Here is a 15,912-nt window from a genome sequence, read left to right as displayed (position 1 = left end):
GATATACAAAAAATATGTCACCAAACAAAAAATAAATAAAACAAAAAATTCATTACAAAAATAAAAAGCATGCATCCAGCAATGAAAGGCTTCAGAATGGAAAAAAAACATTAATGCCAATGTGTAAACATAATTTGTAAAGATGATGGCGGGTACTTTATAACTACTTGCATATTGTAAATTTCGTTTAATTTCGTTTTGTTGCAATAAAAACTAATTATGTAAATATCATGGATTAAGTGGTTATTGAGAAAACTCAATTACAAATAGTCTAAATTTCAACCAATCATGGTGAATTTTAATACTTTACTTCAATACTAAATTAACTTAAATACTACATTATAGTAATAATAGTAAAAGTATCTTATTAAGATATGTTTTTAATATGACATTGCAAGCATAAATATTCTTCAAACTGTTTATTATATTAAACAGTTTGAAGACTTAATTTGCATCGAGCGTATGTTATGTATTAAATTTTTGTACAATTTACACGCTTGTACATTTTTTATCATAAAGTATTCAAGTGATAAAACATAAAGTATTTATGTTTGCAATACCATATTAAAAACATATTTTATATCTTAATAATTTAATTTTACTACATTAAAAGTACTAAAAAAAGTTTATAACATTATTTAATCTAAATCTTTTTTTATTTTTATTTATTTCTTATTATATTTGTACTTATTTCTTATTTTTTTTTTTTTTATTATATTTTTTTTCTTGCTTGTTTTATTTTAATTCACAACTGCAGACAATCACTATTAAGTTGACAGTTGGCTAGAAAACAAAAAATAGAGTTAAAAAAAGAGAGGTTCAAGCTTGACATATAAAGCATCTATGTTTACAATGCGTTTTTGGACTTTATCTAGAAGAGAAAGAGCATTATTAAATTAACATATGTTGCAAGTCATCAGTATTTTTTAAGTATCACTTTTTTAACTTAAGCTATTATAAAATACACATTGTTTATTTGTGCATTGAAGGTGCTAAAATCAGCCCTCTCGTCGATTTCAAATTGATTCAATGCTGTGCTTCCTGGACTTTTCCTGGATTATTTATATTAGTGTTGCTATTATTATTAATACTTTTGTAATACTATTGTTACATACTTGTTGGTTTATCTAGCTGTTGTTTCAAAAAAATTTTTAGCACATCTTTAGAAGATGATATTAACACAATGAAAAGAGATGCATTTGAAATGAAACAAAAAATAAGTGAGCTTGTTCATTATACATTAAAAAGTTTTTTTGTCATTGCTGTTTAGTAATTTAATTTTTTTGAATTTTTAAAAATTTAAATATAATTTTTTGATTTATCACATTCTTGTAAATTTTTATGTAAGCACTCATACATCCTCAAAAAATCTTTTTTTAATGTTTGTCTTATGCTATAAGCTATATTTATTGCTAAATTCTTTTTTACAGAAATTCTTGAGAGAGATATCCAAACCAACTCTAGAAATATTACTGGTGAAATATCATGTATTGAAAAGGTTTATAAAAAGTTTTTTTAATTTTTTAATTTTTAGAAAATCATTTTAACTTTTATGATTTGTTTATTTGTCTATTTTTAGTTTATAATTTGTTTGTTTTTCACTTTTTTACATTTTATTTTTAATCTGCTTTGTTACCATTCTCTTTGTACCATTCTATTCTGATTCATTGTTTAAAATGCAAAATTCTTTGTTACCATTCTCTTTGTGCCATTTTATTCTGATTCATTATTTAAAATACAAAATACTTTGTTACTATTCTCTTTGTACCACCCTATTTTAATTTATTGTTTAAAATACAAAATGCTTAGTTACCATTCTTTTTGTGCCATTCTATTCTATTTCATTGTTTGAAGATTAAAATGATTGAAGATTAAAAAACTAAAATTTTGAAGATTTCTGAAAATTTTTTGAAGGTGTTGTGTGAAAAATTGTTGTTTTCTGCATTTTAAATTTAGTTTCAATTCTTGTTTTGTTTTTTCTTTGAAAAAGTTAATAATTTTTTAGGATGTTAAAAGCATTGCACAAAATCAAAACATACTTCACCGTTCTACAATAAAAAAAGAACAGTCTCTAGAGGATATTAGGCATGAACTGTTCAAAGTGAGGTGATTTTAAGTTTTTTTTTCATAATATTCAAAAAGTAAAATGAAATTAAAAAATTCAATTGATACGTGTATATTGATTCATTAACATTTCCTTTTAAAAAAAAAATTGTAATCTGTAAAAAAACAAAAACATGTACTTTAAACAAAGCATACATTCACTCATAATGCAATACATTTATACACCTATAATGCTGACACCCATAATGCTGACTAGTTAAAAACAAATGAATAAAATATAAATAAACTAAAAATTTATAAAAACATTCATCTTTGGTAGATTTTTGGAATTTTTATTTCAGTAAATGGTTAGTCTAACAGAGATTACATTTTTATTCTTTGTACTGTAACAAATGAAATAAATTTTATTTTGACTTTTATAAAATGGTGTTTATTATTTTTGTGTTTTAGTGAAGATCTGAATGATTTGAAGGAGCATACAAGAAGCAAGACACATTTAGCAAATGTTCCAAAATTTTCAAGTATTTTTTGCTCTTTTAATGATTTGTTTTCACCTCTTTCTTAAATTATTTTTTTACTTTTTAATTTTTACACTTGCATAGAACGATTCTGCAGATTGCAGAATTCTAAAGGGCTGCAGGTTATGACGAAGGCTGTGACGCAGGTTGTGACGAAGGTTGTGATGCAGGTTGTGACGAATTAGTTGTAAAGCAATGCTTATGCTTCAGATTGTAAAACATTGACAAAAGTTGACCTGCATAGGTTTTCAACCATTTTTGAACATGTTGGTTTCTTGTATATTTACTAAATCCTTTATCTCTATTATAACTCCTAAAAACTTATCACTTTTATTAAATTTTATCACAAGTTTTTTTTGTAATAAAAGAATGTCATTTGTTTAACTCTCATTAATGTTTAAACAAGGTACTTGGATACTTCAAAGAAATTTAATATTTTTTACTGGTTAATCTTTCTTAACCAGCATTTTTGTGTTTAAAAACAAAAAGTTTAACATTTTTTGTATACTTTGATCAAGTATTTCAAATTAGTTTTTCATACAATACTTTTGAGGAAAGAAAGAAATGATTTTTAAGTAAAAAAAAATGCAAAATTGTTTTACATTACTTTAAAATTAATAAATGAGGGGTGTATTAGGATCCAAGGTATTAAAAGAACTTAAAAATCCTACCTTTTATTCGACAGGTGAGAGTAGTGTGGTGATCACTCACTTTTTTTAAAATATTTTTTATTGTTTCAGGTTCTGTTAAAAATGATTACAGAAATTATACTCAAAGAAGTTTGACAAGTTCACAAAAGCATGATAAAAAGAAACACAATCAGAGCAAAGCAAAACTAGATGTTTCTAGTCCTGTTGTAACAACTGTTCTTTCATTAAATGACTTAGACCAATCATTAGAGGAGTCATCTATTGATCTTTTAAATTCAAGACAACACAACAAAAGCATAAAGAGCGATTTTTGGGGAACTTTAGAACAATCAGACGTTGAAGATCTCAAAACATTAAAAAATTCTTTTGGTTCAGATATTGATTACTCACTTGATGATTTTGGTAAGTTTTTTTTAATTTTTTTTTTATGTGACACAAATGAAATGATAGATTAAAACATACACATGTATATAATATTTGTGTATTTATAAATACTATTTGTATATTTATAAAACTTTTACATGTGTATGTATAAGTTTTTATCCCTGCTTTATTGATGCAATATTACATGTTTATGTATAAGTATTTATCTCTGCTTTGTTAATGCAATATTGGCGTTAAACTATATTAACTATACAAACATTAAAGAATGTTTTACCATTACTGTTTGCTACTCGAACCCTGTATGTAAATATGCAAGGACAGACTGGCTAGATAGGATAATTGATTAAGTCCTATCAGTCTTTGAGCCAATTACTTGGTAAACTAATTATTAATTAAAATAATTATGGCTATTAAAAAAATAATAAAATAATTGAAAAAAAAAAATGTTTTCATAATAATGAATTATTAAATGTTTTAAAACATTTAAGTATATAATATAAAATAAAATTTAAATATATATTGAGTGAGCAAGTTTGTTGTTTTAATAAATATTGAGTGAGCAACTTTGTTATTTTAATAAATATTGTGTGAGAAACTTTGTTGTTTGTGTCTTTATGCTATATAATACTATACAATAAAGGAAAAGAGTTGAATAAAACTCTTTAACGAAACATGAAAGTTAACATGATAGTTAAGAGACTAGCTCCACGCACCAAAAATTTACAAGTAGTAAGTGACCGGGTTTGGTTTTTGACTGGGGCCGGGTTTGATAAAATATGGCCGGGGCCAGGTTTGTGACCGGGGCTGCATAAACAATTATACATCCTAAAGGATTTTTTTAAAATTCAAAATTCAAGTTATATTTTATATATATATGCATATATAAACATCATCAAGATCAACATGATCATCATAATCATCATTACCATCATGATCATCATCATTATCATCATCATCGTCATCAGACTTTAGCCTTCCTTTTTTATACTGTTTCTCTAATATAAACAATTTAGAGCATTTTCTTTCCTTATCTAAATTCCATTCATACAATATATAAAGCACTCTCTTCGAGTTTTCTTACTTCTACCACTACCATTTTTTCCTGAAGCTGCTATCTCTCTACATGGTGATACCTAAATCCCTTTAATCTTCTCTAACAAACCTTGTCCGATAAGACATTTTTTTCTTATCTAAGACTATACCTCCTTTTCTTGTCATTTTAGAATCACACCACATCTGATCATCTTCTCTTTTGGCAAATACTACACCATATAAATACTAAAGTTTATATAAATATGAAAAGATATTGTTTGCCAGTATCTAAACTTTTGAATAAAAAGTCCAATTTCTTTCAAATTTTCACTGAAATGTCAAAAAAATTGATTAAAAATCTAAAAACAAATGAATTTTTACTAAATCTAAGCAATCAGGACTTTGCTAAGGCTATTCGATTAATGGAATTTCTTTGGTTTTGAAAAAGTTTTTCACAAGGGTTGAAGTGTGCTTTGGGTCATTGTCCTGCTGAAATATCCATCCTCGAGCCCTGAAACTTGAATAGAGATTGTATTGGTCCTATCCATTTGATTGATGGCAAAATGGACATACTTAAGAATGTTATGCTACCACATGTTAAAGACAAAATGCCTCAAGGAAGGATGTTTTAGCAGGACAATGACCCAAAGCACACTTCGACCCTTGTGAAAAACTTTTTTAAAACCAAAGAAATTCGATTAATCGTATTCGCTTCTCGGAAGCTTTTATTCCAGAAGGAATAAAAGCTTCCGAGATGCGCTTTATGCATACATATTAAATATTTATCAATATTAAGTCAAGGCTAATTCTACCCTGCAGTTTTTACTACCTTGAACAGTTGCTATATTAAACAGTAATCATTTTTTTCATATTTTTTTAATATCTCTCTTATAAACAAATGTCCTTTTATTAATCAAGAAGCCAATGTAAAAATGTTCTGTTTGATGTTAAGCTCTATTATTCTCAGTTTACTAAATCTTGTTTCTTATCTCAGATGTTAGATTCTAGAGACCTTTGGTAAGTCTTCAACAGTGTCATTAACTAAAGTAAGCCTAACATTTAATCTCTTATTCATGGGTCTGATCTTTTTACTTCTCCCAAGAATAAGGCAGAGTTTTTTGCAAATAAATCTTACTCTAATTTAACTCTTGAACCTAATGCTCACACTCCTGCCAGTTAAACATCAAAATTACTATGGCTTCTAATGCTAAAGTTAATTCTCAATTAAGCAATATTACAGCATGTTCTCCAGATATGATTTCCATTGCAGTCTTAAAAAAGTGTTCTCTAGAATTCTCTCATTTTTTGCTAAACTTTTAAAAAGTGGTTCCAATTTTTCAAAACTCTAGAAAACACTTTGATGTCTCCAACTATCCTATGATTAGTCTTCACCCAGTTATTAGTTTCTATATATATTATTAGTTATTATATAAAGATTTTGAGATTATTAAATTATTTCTTTCTAACTGCAGTATTAAAATTATTCTTGAAGGCCTACACTCCTCTTTATTTCAAGTAACCTTAAGGATACCACAAAGTTCTATCTTTGCTCCTGTAATGTTTCTTATCTACAATAACAATCTTCATGAAAATTCTACATCTAAAGTGCCTCTATTTGCTGACCACTCAACTTTTTACTCTTGTCATGACAAAAAATCTTCACTTTTTGATAGCTTAGAGCAAGCAGCCGGTTTTTAATCTGATCTCTCTTCTGTAACAGCTTAAGGCTTGCAATGGCTTGTGGATTTAAATTGTAGACTTATAATCCACAATTTTTTTAGGCAACAAAACTCATCTATTTACTGCAAAAAAAATATTGCAATATTGTTGGCATTCCTATATTGACGAATAACAAACCCTCTTACTCTCAGACAAAGTCTAAAAGCACATTGTAAATGCAATTAGACCTGCTTTATCTATCAAGCTTGAACCACTTTCCCATTGTTGTAAGGTTGCATTTCTTTCTTTTTTTAAAAAAATACAATCATGGTCAATGCTAAAACTAGCTGTCATCTCTATAATGATAAACCAAAACTCATTTTTTATACAACTTACAACTTTTTAAGTCTTCAGTTATACCCTTCCTAGTATTTTAACTTATTCTCTATTTTAAAGTAACTCATAACTTAATAGTGGTTGCTTGCAATCTTGTTGAAAGTTCATTAGAGTTTTAAAAAGTTATAAATGTATGCCAGTATTTAATAAATAGTAAATGTAAGCATAAAATTATAATATATTAGGCATTATAAATTTTTTTCTACGATAAACCAAAATGGTAATTAAGATAACCCAAAACTTGGCTTCTTATTCAACAAGTTGTATCCTTTTACTTTATCTTTCCCTTCATACTATGAAAACTTTTATTAATACAGTTTTTTCCCTTGCACATCAAAAAAGCCTCATAACTCTTTCCCATCTTCATGTTTTCCTTTTTTTATACGTCTGACAGCTTTTAAAGTTTTCAGTTAACTATTTAGTATTTTAACCTATTCTCTATTTTAAAGTAACTCATAACTTAATAGTGCACTGTGGAAAATAAAGGTTTTGGATCAAAAATCAAAAACTTTTTTGTTACTAAAGATTAAGTGTCGGAATTTTGTAAAGTAGTATAAGTCGCTTCTAAGAAAATATTTTTTATATAAAAAAAAAAAAATTTTAATATAAAATTTGTAAATAAAAATAAAAAAATTCAAACCTTTCATTTTTTATTTTATTTTTAACTAAACATGATCTTTTTATTTATATGAAAAAACTTTGAAAGTATTCGAAACAGCAAAAAATACATAATATGCTTATTTAATTGGAAAATATATTCATATCTATAAAAAAAAACATTTATACGAGCTTTTGGCTAAACTCTAGACTAAAAACAAACACATACTTTTTAAACTTTTTAACAATCATTTTCCTGATATTAGGCTTAAATGCTTTAATAATTTGATTTTTTAAATGTTACGTGTAATTAATTATTTTGCATGTATTTCAACATTTACATGAATATTTTCAAGAGTTTATAAAATGTTTATTATAGAAATATTCATAATAATTTATTAATAACAATTTTTATACAGTGATTTTTATTGAATAAAATATGTTGACTTTTAAAAGCTGCAAAGTATCTTCATCATGTTCTTGGACATTTTTGCTGTACGTTTTTCAAATGTTGGTGATGTAGGGATCGGAAGTGTACAGAAGAGTATGAAATACGTCCTTATTTGTAGCTTAACATTTCCTTGCATGATGAAGGCGAAATTTTTTAAAATCTTTAATACGGGATCCATGCGCATCTTCTGAAAGTTGACTAATAGGCAGTACTGTAAAATGTTTTATGATATTTTCTCCATGAAGTAAAATTTCGTGTACTGAAGACGGCATATAGTACCAGGTATAATTACTCACATAAACGTGGGCAGTTTCTGTAGCATGTGTACCAAAGTTTTCAGCATTTATTATAACTACCATGTAGAATTATTTAAAGTTGCTTAATCAATTTTTTATTTACTCCAGTGATTTGAGAAGAGCAGCTTGCATTGTAAAAAAATCTCCTAGCAACCATTACCATCATTGGTATTACCACATTAACCCTAGCTGCTCACAAAAACTTTTCTGTACCAAGGTCTTCTCTTTTTTTTTTTTGTCATTTTTTTCTTCACTTTTAGCTGACCATGTTTGGTAAGACAGGTTGTAGGAAATATGTAATATCATTTCCATACACCGAATCCAGGCATCTAATGTGGACAGTCCATATTGATACGAACTTTCATTTTCGGGCCTAGCTGACACTTTAGTCGAATCATTCAGAAGACATATCCGTTAATACCTGAGCCACTTTTCCATCTATCATTGTTAAAAAAAGTTCATGTTTCACTAGTATTCCTATACAACATTTTTTAATTATAGATGGCTGTAAAGAGTATATTTGGCTTTTTATTTCATCTAAAACAACCAATAATAATACCAATTATAGAATGCATATCCATCAAAATTAATTTACAATATAAATTGACAAAATAACTTACGCAAAACTATTGTTATAGAGATATAAAACTATTGTTATAAAGATATAGTCTGAAACCACAATATAAAAATATAATAGAAAATAAAATTTCTTAAAGTTCACGAATATAAAAATATTCGTGAACTTTAAGAAATTTTATTTTCTAGCTCATTTTGTAGTTTAATTAATTATTAGTAAACAAAACCATATAATTAAAAGTATGAATTTGTTCTAAAATCTCCATAACATGATGCTTTCAAAAATTTATAACACCTTATAATATTTCATAAAAAGTGTTATAGAAAATAACTTTTAAAGTGATGAAGCAAATGAGTTTCAATTGAAGATTTAAAAAAATATGAAACAAATTAATAATGTGTATGCATTAAATTAGAAAGTACTCAACACAAAAATCATAGAGTTTATTCTAAAATCATTTTTTTTTTCTTATTTTATTTTCATTAAACATTTACATTCATAATTTAGAAATAAGTATTCGTTTTCCGATCCTCTCTTATTATCTTTTTCTCTTTTCCCTTTCGATTTTCTATCATCTTTTTTTCTATCATTATCACTATTCTATCATATTTTATGATTTTTTATTTCTCAGTATTTAGGTTTATCATTTATATTCGTTGCTGGTTTCAAAATCTGTGTTTTCAAATGTATTCTGTGTTTTTAGTTGCATTCTGTGTTTTCAAATGAATACTGTGTTTTCAAATGTATTCTTTATTTTCAAATCAACTTTGTGTTTTCAAATGTATTCTGCATTTCAAGATTTTCTGACAATAACACCCATTTTTCAAAATATTTTAAATTACCTGAATTTTCATTTCTTAAACGGTTTAAGTAATAAATATATTACTAAAATAAACTGTTGAAAAGTTTTTTTCAATTCAATGTTGTTTGTATTTATTTTATCAACTACAACAACTTGGTTAAAATCGTAATAGTCGTCATTTATTCCATTTTTATTTTTTTAATAAACCTAAAAATACTTTTCTTAGATATATCTAACAGACCCTTGCAAAAGTTATCAATATTCATTTCACTTTCAATTTGATAATTTTAAATGCGTGTGATGTGTATATTATTTGACGAGCAAAATTTTTCTATCAAGTATATTGCCTTTTTTTTTTTAGATATACCTATATCATAGATCACACGTACCTTGTCGTGCCAGAACTTATACAAACACCTGCATCATAAACAGTATTGCCAGTCATATGAACATATTTTCTCTTTCATTTAAGTTCTATCAGGAAGCTCTCTGTATTAAATTTTAAATGCTGTTTTTACTCTTAATACTTGTTGTTTCTGAAGCAACCGATAATGTCGGCAAAAAAAATAGCCTCTAATAATATGTAATCCAGAAAGTTTGAAAGCTCACACACGTTTTCAAGTGGTAAACTCATTAATGTGAGTTATGCCTCCATTATTTTTAACTTGCACTGATTTGTGTTTAATTTGGTCTAGAGAAAACTTAATTGTTTTAATTTTTTGCGGATAGATTTGTTTTTTGAGGGTGTATTCAAGTCAACAAATTCTTCACATTACAAAATTGCTGATTATTTGCAGTGCAATTAGCATTTCTATCATTGAAAGTTTCTATCCATTTAACTCACGCATCGTAGTTTCACCTAAGAGTTTTTTGATTGTCACACTTTAGGTGGAACATAAATATTCTAAAAGTTGTTTTAAAAGATTAGTTTTGATTTAAATTTGTTTATGTATAGCTGTTTGGTATGTTCACTTAGATTAACAAATATAAATATTTTTTATTTGCTTCAGTGTTTTTTTCGGAGAATCTTTTTTTTTCAATTCATTTCTTCAAATTGACTAAACTGCCTTGCATTATCATCAAAGTACATTGTCTGATAAACTTTTGTTTCGTAATTGAGCGCGAGAGCGGAGAAAAGCTATCCTAAAACGAACATGGCGAGCTATGCGAGCTCTAAACAGCTTCTTACGAGAGCTTTTGGTTTTTGCACAATTTATCTTAATTATTTCATAAATTATCTTAATTTATTCATTATAATTTATTCATAAAAAAACTGCTTATTAAATACAAAATTTGGTTTTATACTTGTTACAAGTATATGTTTATAATACTTGTTACAAGTATATGTTTATAATACTAGTTACAAGTATATGTTTGTGACGTTAATGTTACAAAAATGTATACATAACAAGCGTCGTTTATTGCGCCGTGAAAAAATTTAGTGAGTAATAATTTTATATTTTATCAGTTAGTCTTATCTAATCAAAAACATTTGCCTTTAAATCCGCGCTCATTTTTATTATTATTATTATTTTTTTTAATGCTTTTTAAAAAGGCAACCGTGCCTTTTAAAAAGCATTGCAGTTTATTATGCAATTAATTCATTTTTTTTTTTTTTTTTTTATAAAAATGACTTAGTGTTTTTCATTTTAGTTACAATGATAAATATACTTTTGAGAGTAAAAAAACTATACTTTTGCGAGAGCTATAAATTGCTCCCGTAAACTGTTTTAGGGGAGTGGGCGACAGCGAGAGCTAAAGTTCTCGCTTCCTGCCGAGGCCTGTCACCCTGCAAGTTTTTATTAACATAGGTACACCACCATTTTTGTCAACACGTTTAAACCGTAATATTTTTTTATTCTTGAAAACGTTTTAAAACAATCTGATTTGATATTGTGTATATATTACGCTCTGTTCAATCAGTTTTTACTAATTTTGTAACTGTTTGGCTTTAAAAAAAATTATTGCTAATTTCATTAACAAGTGCCAAAACATCCAGTAGCAACATTGTATGCAGTATTAGCATTATAAATACTGACTTTCTAAAGTAGTAGTAGATTTGATTCAAAAATTAGTTTGCTATTTTTATTTATTTGCTTTTCTTTTTTTCCATTATGATGGATATCTAAATCAATAAATTGCATAAATTTTAACATTAAGTTAAAATTTATGCAATTTCTGTTACAAGATTATACACTAGTGTTACAATAAAATAAGGTTAAAGCAGATAGGAACTCAAAGAAGATAAGGATAAGATTACGTTATCGCAATCTTTTCATAGAGTCCCTTTTAAAAGAATAATAAATCGTAGAATTATTATTCTTTTAAAAGGGACTCTATGAAAAGATTGCGCTGCAAATTTATGAAACCGCTGCAAAAATTTTTCAAGTTCTATACCAATTTTAAAACATTGTTAAAGTAAAAATTGAAAAAGTAAAAACCTGGCCAAACAGAAAATTAGCAAAAACTGAATATATTTTTGAACTTTTCTCAAAAAATTAATTTAGAAAAACTGCTGACTACCCTCTAACTAGGCCAGTTGCTTGGCAGTTTTTGTGTTTATTTGTTTGACTTGCTTGTTGTTGTGTTTTTCTGAGTAGTATAACCTTTTCTACGTCTCTATTTTTATGTATGTATGTATTTTGATTGTATTTTTTATATTACTTTGTCTTACTAATGTTTTTTTGTTTTTTTAATTTTTAGATGAAATTACTGATGACTTGTTAGAAGACGAATTGTTAACATACGATACTTAGTTTAATGCGTGTTTTTATGGAAATATAGTTTAATATTTATGCAATTTAATGCGTTTTTACATGAAAACGTAAAATAATCTTTGTTTTCATGGTTTTTATTATTTATAATTTTGTTATTGTTTTTAGTTGTATACTTGATATATGTTTATTTTTACAAAAAAAAAATTTGATATAGGGTTACCAAGCAAATAGGGCCGTTGTAGTGTTTTTTTTTTATACGGGGTTTCTTTTGTGACATTAATTTTAAGGTTAATTTTATTTTGAAAGAAAAACTAATTATAATTTAGACATTAAATGAAATTCGAATTTATTTTAAAATTCATTAATTTATCATTTTCACCCATCAGATTTACAGCATCGTAAATTTTATTTTTGAGTCGAATTTACTAAGGGTCTGCGTCTGCTCGTATCCTCTCGGAAGTTTGAAACGGTAAAAAATGTGAATATTCGTTTCGTTCCGTTTTTACGAAACAAAAAATATCATATTGTTTTGTATCGCATTTATACGAACACGTAAATCTTGTTTCGTTTCGTATCATGTTGTTACGAAACATGAAATTATTGTTTCGGTTTGTACCGTTATTTACGAAACAAAATAAACTTCTTTTGTTTCGTATCGGTTTTTACGGAACATTTCATAACTCCCCGCCCCAAACAGATATTTCATGATTCCCACGCCCCGAGCAATATATGAACTTTCACGTTTAATACTTACTAACTTAATGTTTCATAAACGAAAGTTTAACTAAAAACTTTATTAACTAAGCAATGCAATAGCTCATTTTCATAAGGCACATCTAACGAAGTTAAAAAAGATAGTCTACTATAGGTAGGTTTTACTGTAATAAAATTTTAACTTTAAGTTCATCAGACATAAATTATATTTGTATATAAACTCGCATGAAGAGTTTGCAATCATTATTTGAATAAAATACTTCAAATTCTATTAAATAACTTTCTAAATGTGATATTGTTGTGTTAACTTTAAATATTCTGCAAAACTAATTAATTTATTGTTTAAAAATTTGTTTCTCCTAAAAATATCCAACTTTTTAAATAACTTTCAAAAATATTTTTTGAAAATTATTAAATAAGTTATTATAAAAACAATTTTATGAAAAAACCAGTTTTTCATCTGTCGGATGTAAACATTTTTTTGTGGAAATTAATTTGAATCTTAAACATTCAAATTAATTTCCACTTAACTAAAAAAAAGAATTTTTAATTTTAGTCATCATTTTGATTGTTTCAACATCATAGTTATTCTCAATCATATAATCATGCCTATAAAAGCTACACTTTTATGGAATTATTTCAATAAAGTTACTGTGAATTTGAAACAGCATACTCTTCTTTGAAAAATAAATAAATCCCCAGGATATGAAGAAATCTCTAGTAATATAGTGATTTTTAACAAAACTAGCTTAAGCAAACCTTTGTTTCATATACTGAAACTTTCATTAAAGTTCGGTATTCTCCCTGATGCTCTTAAAATAGCTAAAATAATCCCAATTTACAAATGCAACGATCATTCGGGCATTAGAAACTATAGACCTATATCATTACTTTCTGTATTCTCAAAATTGTTTGAACGCGTAATTTATAATAGAATATTCGAGTATTTCACTATAAACAGTTTGTTTTACCCAAAACAATTCGGGTTACAGAAAAATCACTCAATTGAACATGCAATTATTGAAATAGTCAACCATATAACTAACGGTTTTAACATTAACAAATATACTTTAGGAGTATCTATAGATCTATCTAAAGCATTCAATACAGTTGACCATTGCATTCTCTTAGAAAAAATTAGGCATTACGGTATAAATAATACAACATATTCCTGGATAAAAAGTTATCTTACAGATAGAAAGCAATATGTTCATAATGAACAATCCGGAACATTTAATGTCGTATGCGGAGTTCCGCAGGGATCAATCCTTGGTCCGCTCCAATTCTTTATTTATGTTAATGACTTTTGTAATGCATCATTAAAACTAAACTCAATAATGTTTGCATGTGATACAAATCTATTTCTTACCAATATTAATATTAAACATCTCTATTCAGATATGAATATGGAATTACATAAAGTTAATATTTGGTTTAGGACAAACAAACTGTCACTTAATGTTGAAAAAAACAAATTATACTCTATTTCATAAAGAAAAAACAAGAATTAAGCATTTCACTAAAGTTGCCTGAACTTTATCTAAATGATAAATTAATTAAAAAGCAAACAAGCATAAAGTTCCTAGGAATTTTTGTCGATGAAAGTTTATCCTGGCTTCCCCAGATAATCTATATTCAATCAAAAATCACCAGAACTATTGGCGTAATGTATCGAGTCCGCCCATACGTGAATATTTCAAGTCTTAAATTGAAATATTTTGGGCTGACTCACTGTTTCATTAACTATGCTAATATATCATGGACAAGTACACATAAACAAAATTTGAAAAAATTTATAAGCTACAAAAACACGCTTGCCGAATCTTATACTCTAAATTTAAACGTGAACATGCAAAACCTCTTATGAAAGATATGAAAATGATGATACACTTGAAACAAATATCTATCAGCATCTAAATTTTATGTATAGACACTACAACAATCTTTTACCAGTAAATTTTAATGACAAGTCCGAAATAAAGCTAAATGATAAGCATAATCTAAGATCAAATAGAAATATTAACTATAAATTTCCTCGGAAATGTAACAAACTCTCAGAATATTGTATATCTTATCGAGGACCTACATTTTGAAATGAATGCCAAAAGGATTTTAAGTTTACGGTGAAGTCCTTAAGTTCATTTAAATTTCAAGCAAAAAAAGAAATTTTAAAATGTAATGATCTTAATAATTAAAAAATTATTTTTATTTTAACTAATTAATTTTTTGTTTGTTTGACTATTTTACCGGTAACTTTGCTACTTATTTGCTTCTTAATACGAGCTTTATATTATACGTGTTCTATACTTCTTAATACGATCTCTTTAGTACATTTATTATGAGTTTTATATTTATATTATACTCGATTTTAATGCTGTATATTTACGATTTATTAAAACGATTTATTACTCTTCTTATTTATTACATAAATCTACGATTTATTATTCTTTTAAAAGGGACTCTATGAAAAGATTGCGATAACGTAATGTTATCCTTATCTTCTTTGAGTTCCTATCTGCTTTAACCTTATTTTATTGTAACACTAGTGTATAATCTTGTAACAGAATTTATTTTATATATATTTAAACGAGCATTGTAAAAAGTATAATACTATGTTAAACAGAAAAAAAAAAAAAAAAAAACTGTGTCAGGTGTTAAGTGTGGGGAATATAAAAAGTGTCAAATCCAAATCAAGTTAACTAATGGATCTACTAGTGGTGTCAGGTACAATCTGAAAACCAAGCATCCCACCGACTACACTAAGATGTTAAGAGCCCAAATGATCGAACTTGAGCGCCAAAGAAAAGAAGATATTAAAGAAATTACAGAAGCTGTCTTTGAACTGAATGACGCATACAGTAAGTTTCTAATTATTTTTCATAAAATAATGTTTTTCTTTGTATAAGATAATTTTCATGTTTAACTTTAATTTTTATTTCGTTTTTTTAGATCAACGATCACAAAAAGGCCTATCTAAAAATGTTAATGTGGGAACTATTGGGAAATATTCTTCCTAATCAGCCAGGTAATTGGAGGCAGACATGGTAATCATGTC

General features: G+C 26.6%; 1 protein-coding gene across 1 annotated transcript in view; it reads left to right on the top strand.

Annotated features, from left to right (window-relative positions):
- Positions 1–12,500, top strand: part of LOC136082463 (chromosome partition protein Smc-like) — a 37,202-nt gene extending 24,702 nt beyond the window's left edge. The window contains exons 5-10 of the mRNA XM_065801833.1: positions 1,156–1,220; positions 1,431–1,498; positions 2,006–2,106; positions 2,515–2,585; positions 3,323–3,634; positions 12,130–12,500. Of these exons, the coding sequence (XP_065657905.1) occupies positions 1,156–1,220; positions 1,431–1,498; positions 2,006–2,106; positions 2,515–2,585; positions 3,323–3,634; positions 12,130–12,182 (670 nt within the window). The 3' untranslated portion in view covers positions 12,183–12,500. The remainder of the gene's footprint in view (positions 1–1,155; positions 1,221–1,430; positions 1,499–2,005; positions 2,107–2,514; positions 2,586–3,322; positions 3,635–12,129) is intronic.
- Positions 12,501–15,912: the final 3,412 nt, after the last annotated feature.

Source organism: Hydra vulgaris, chromosome 07 (genome assembly GCF_038396675.1).
Source record: "Hydra vulgaris chromosome 07, alternate assembly HydraT2T_AEP".
NCBI classification, from domain to species: domain Eukaryota; kingdom Metazoa; phylum Cnidaria; class Hydrozoa; order Anthoathecata; family Hydridae; genus Hydra; species Hydra vulgaris.
This window is presented reverse-complemented; position numbering and strand designations above follow the sequence as displayed.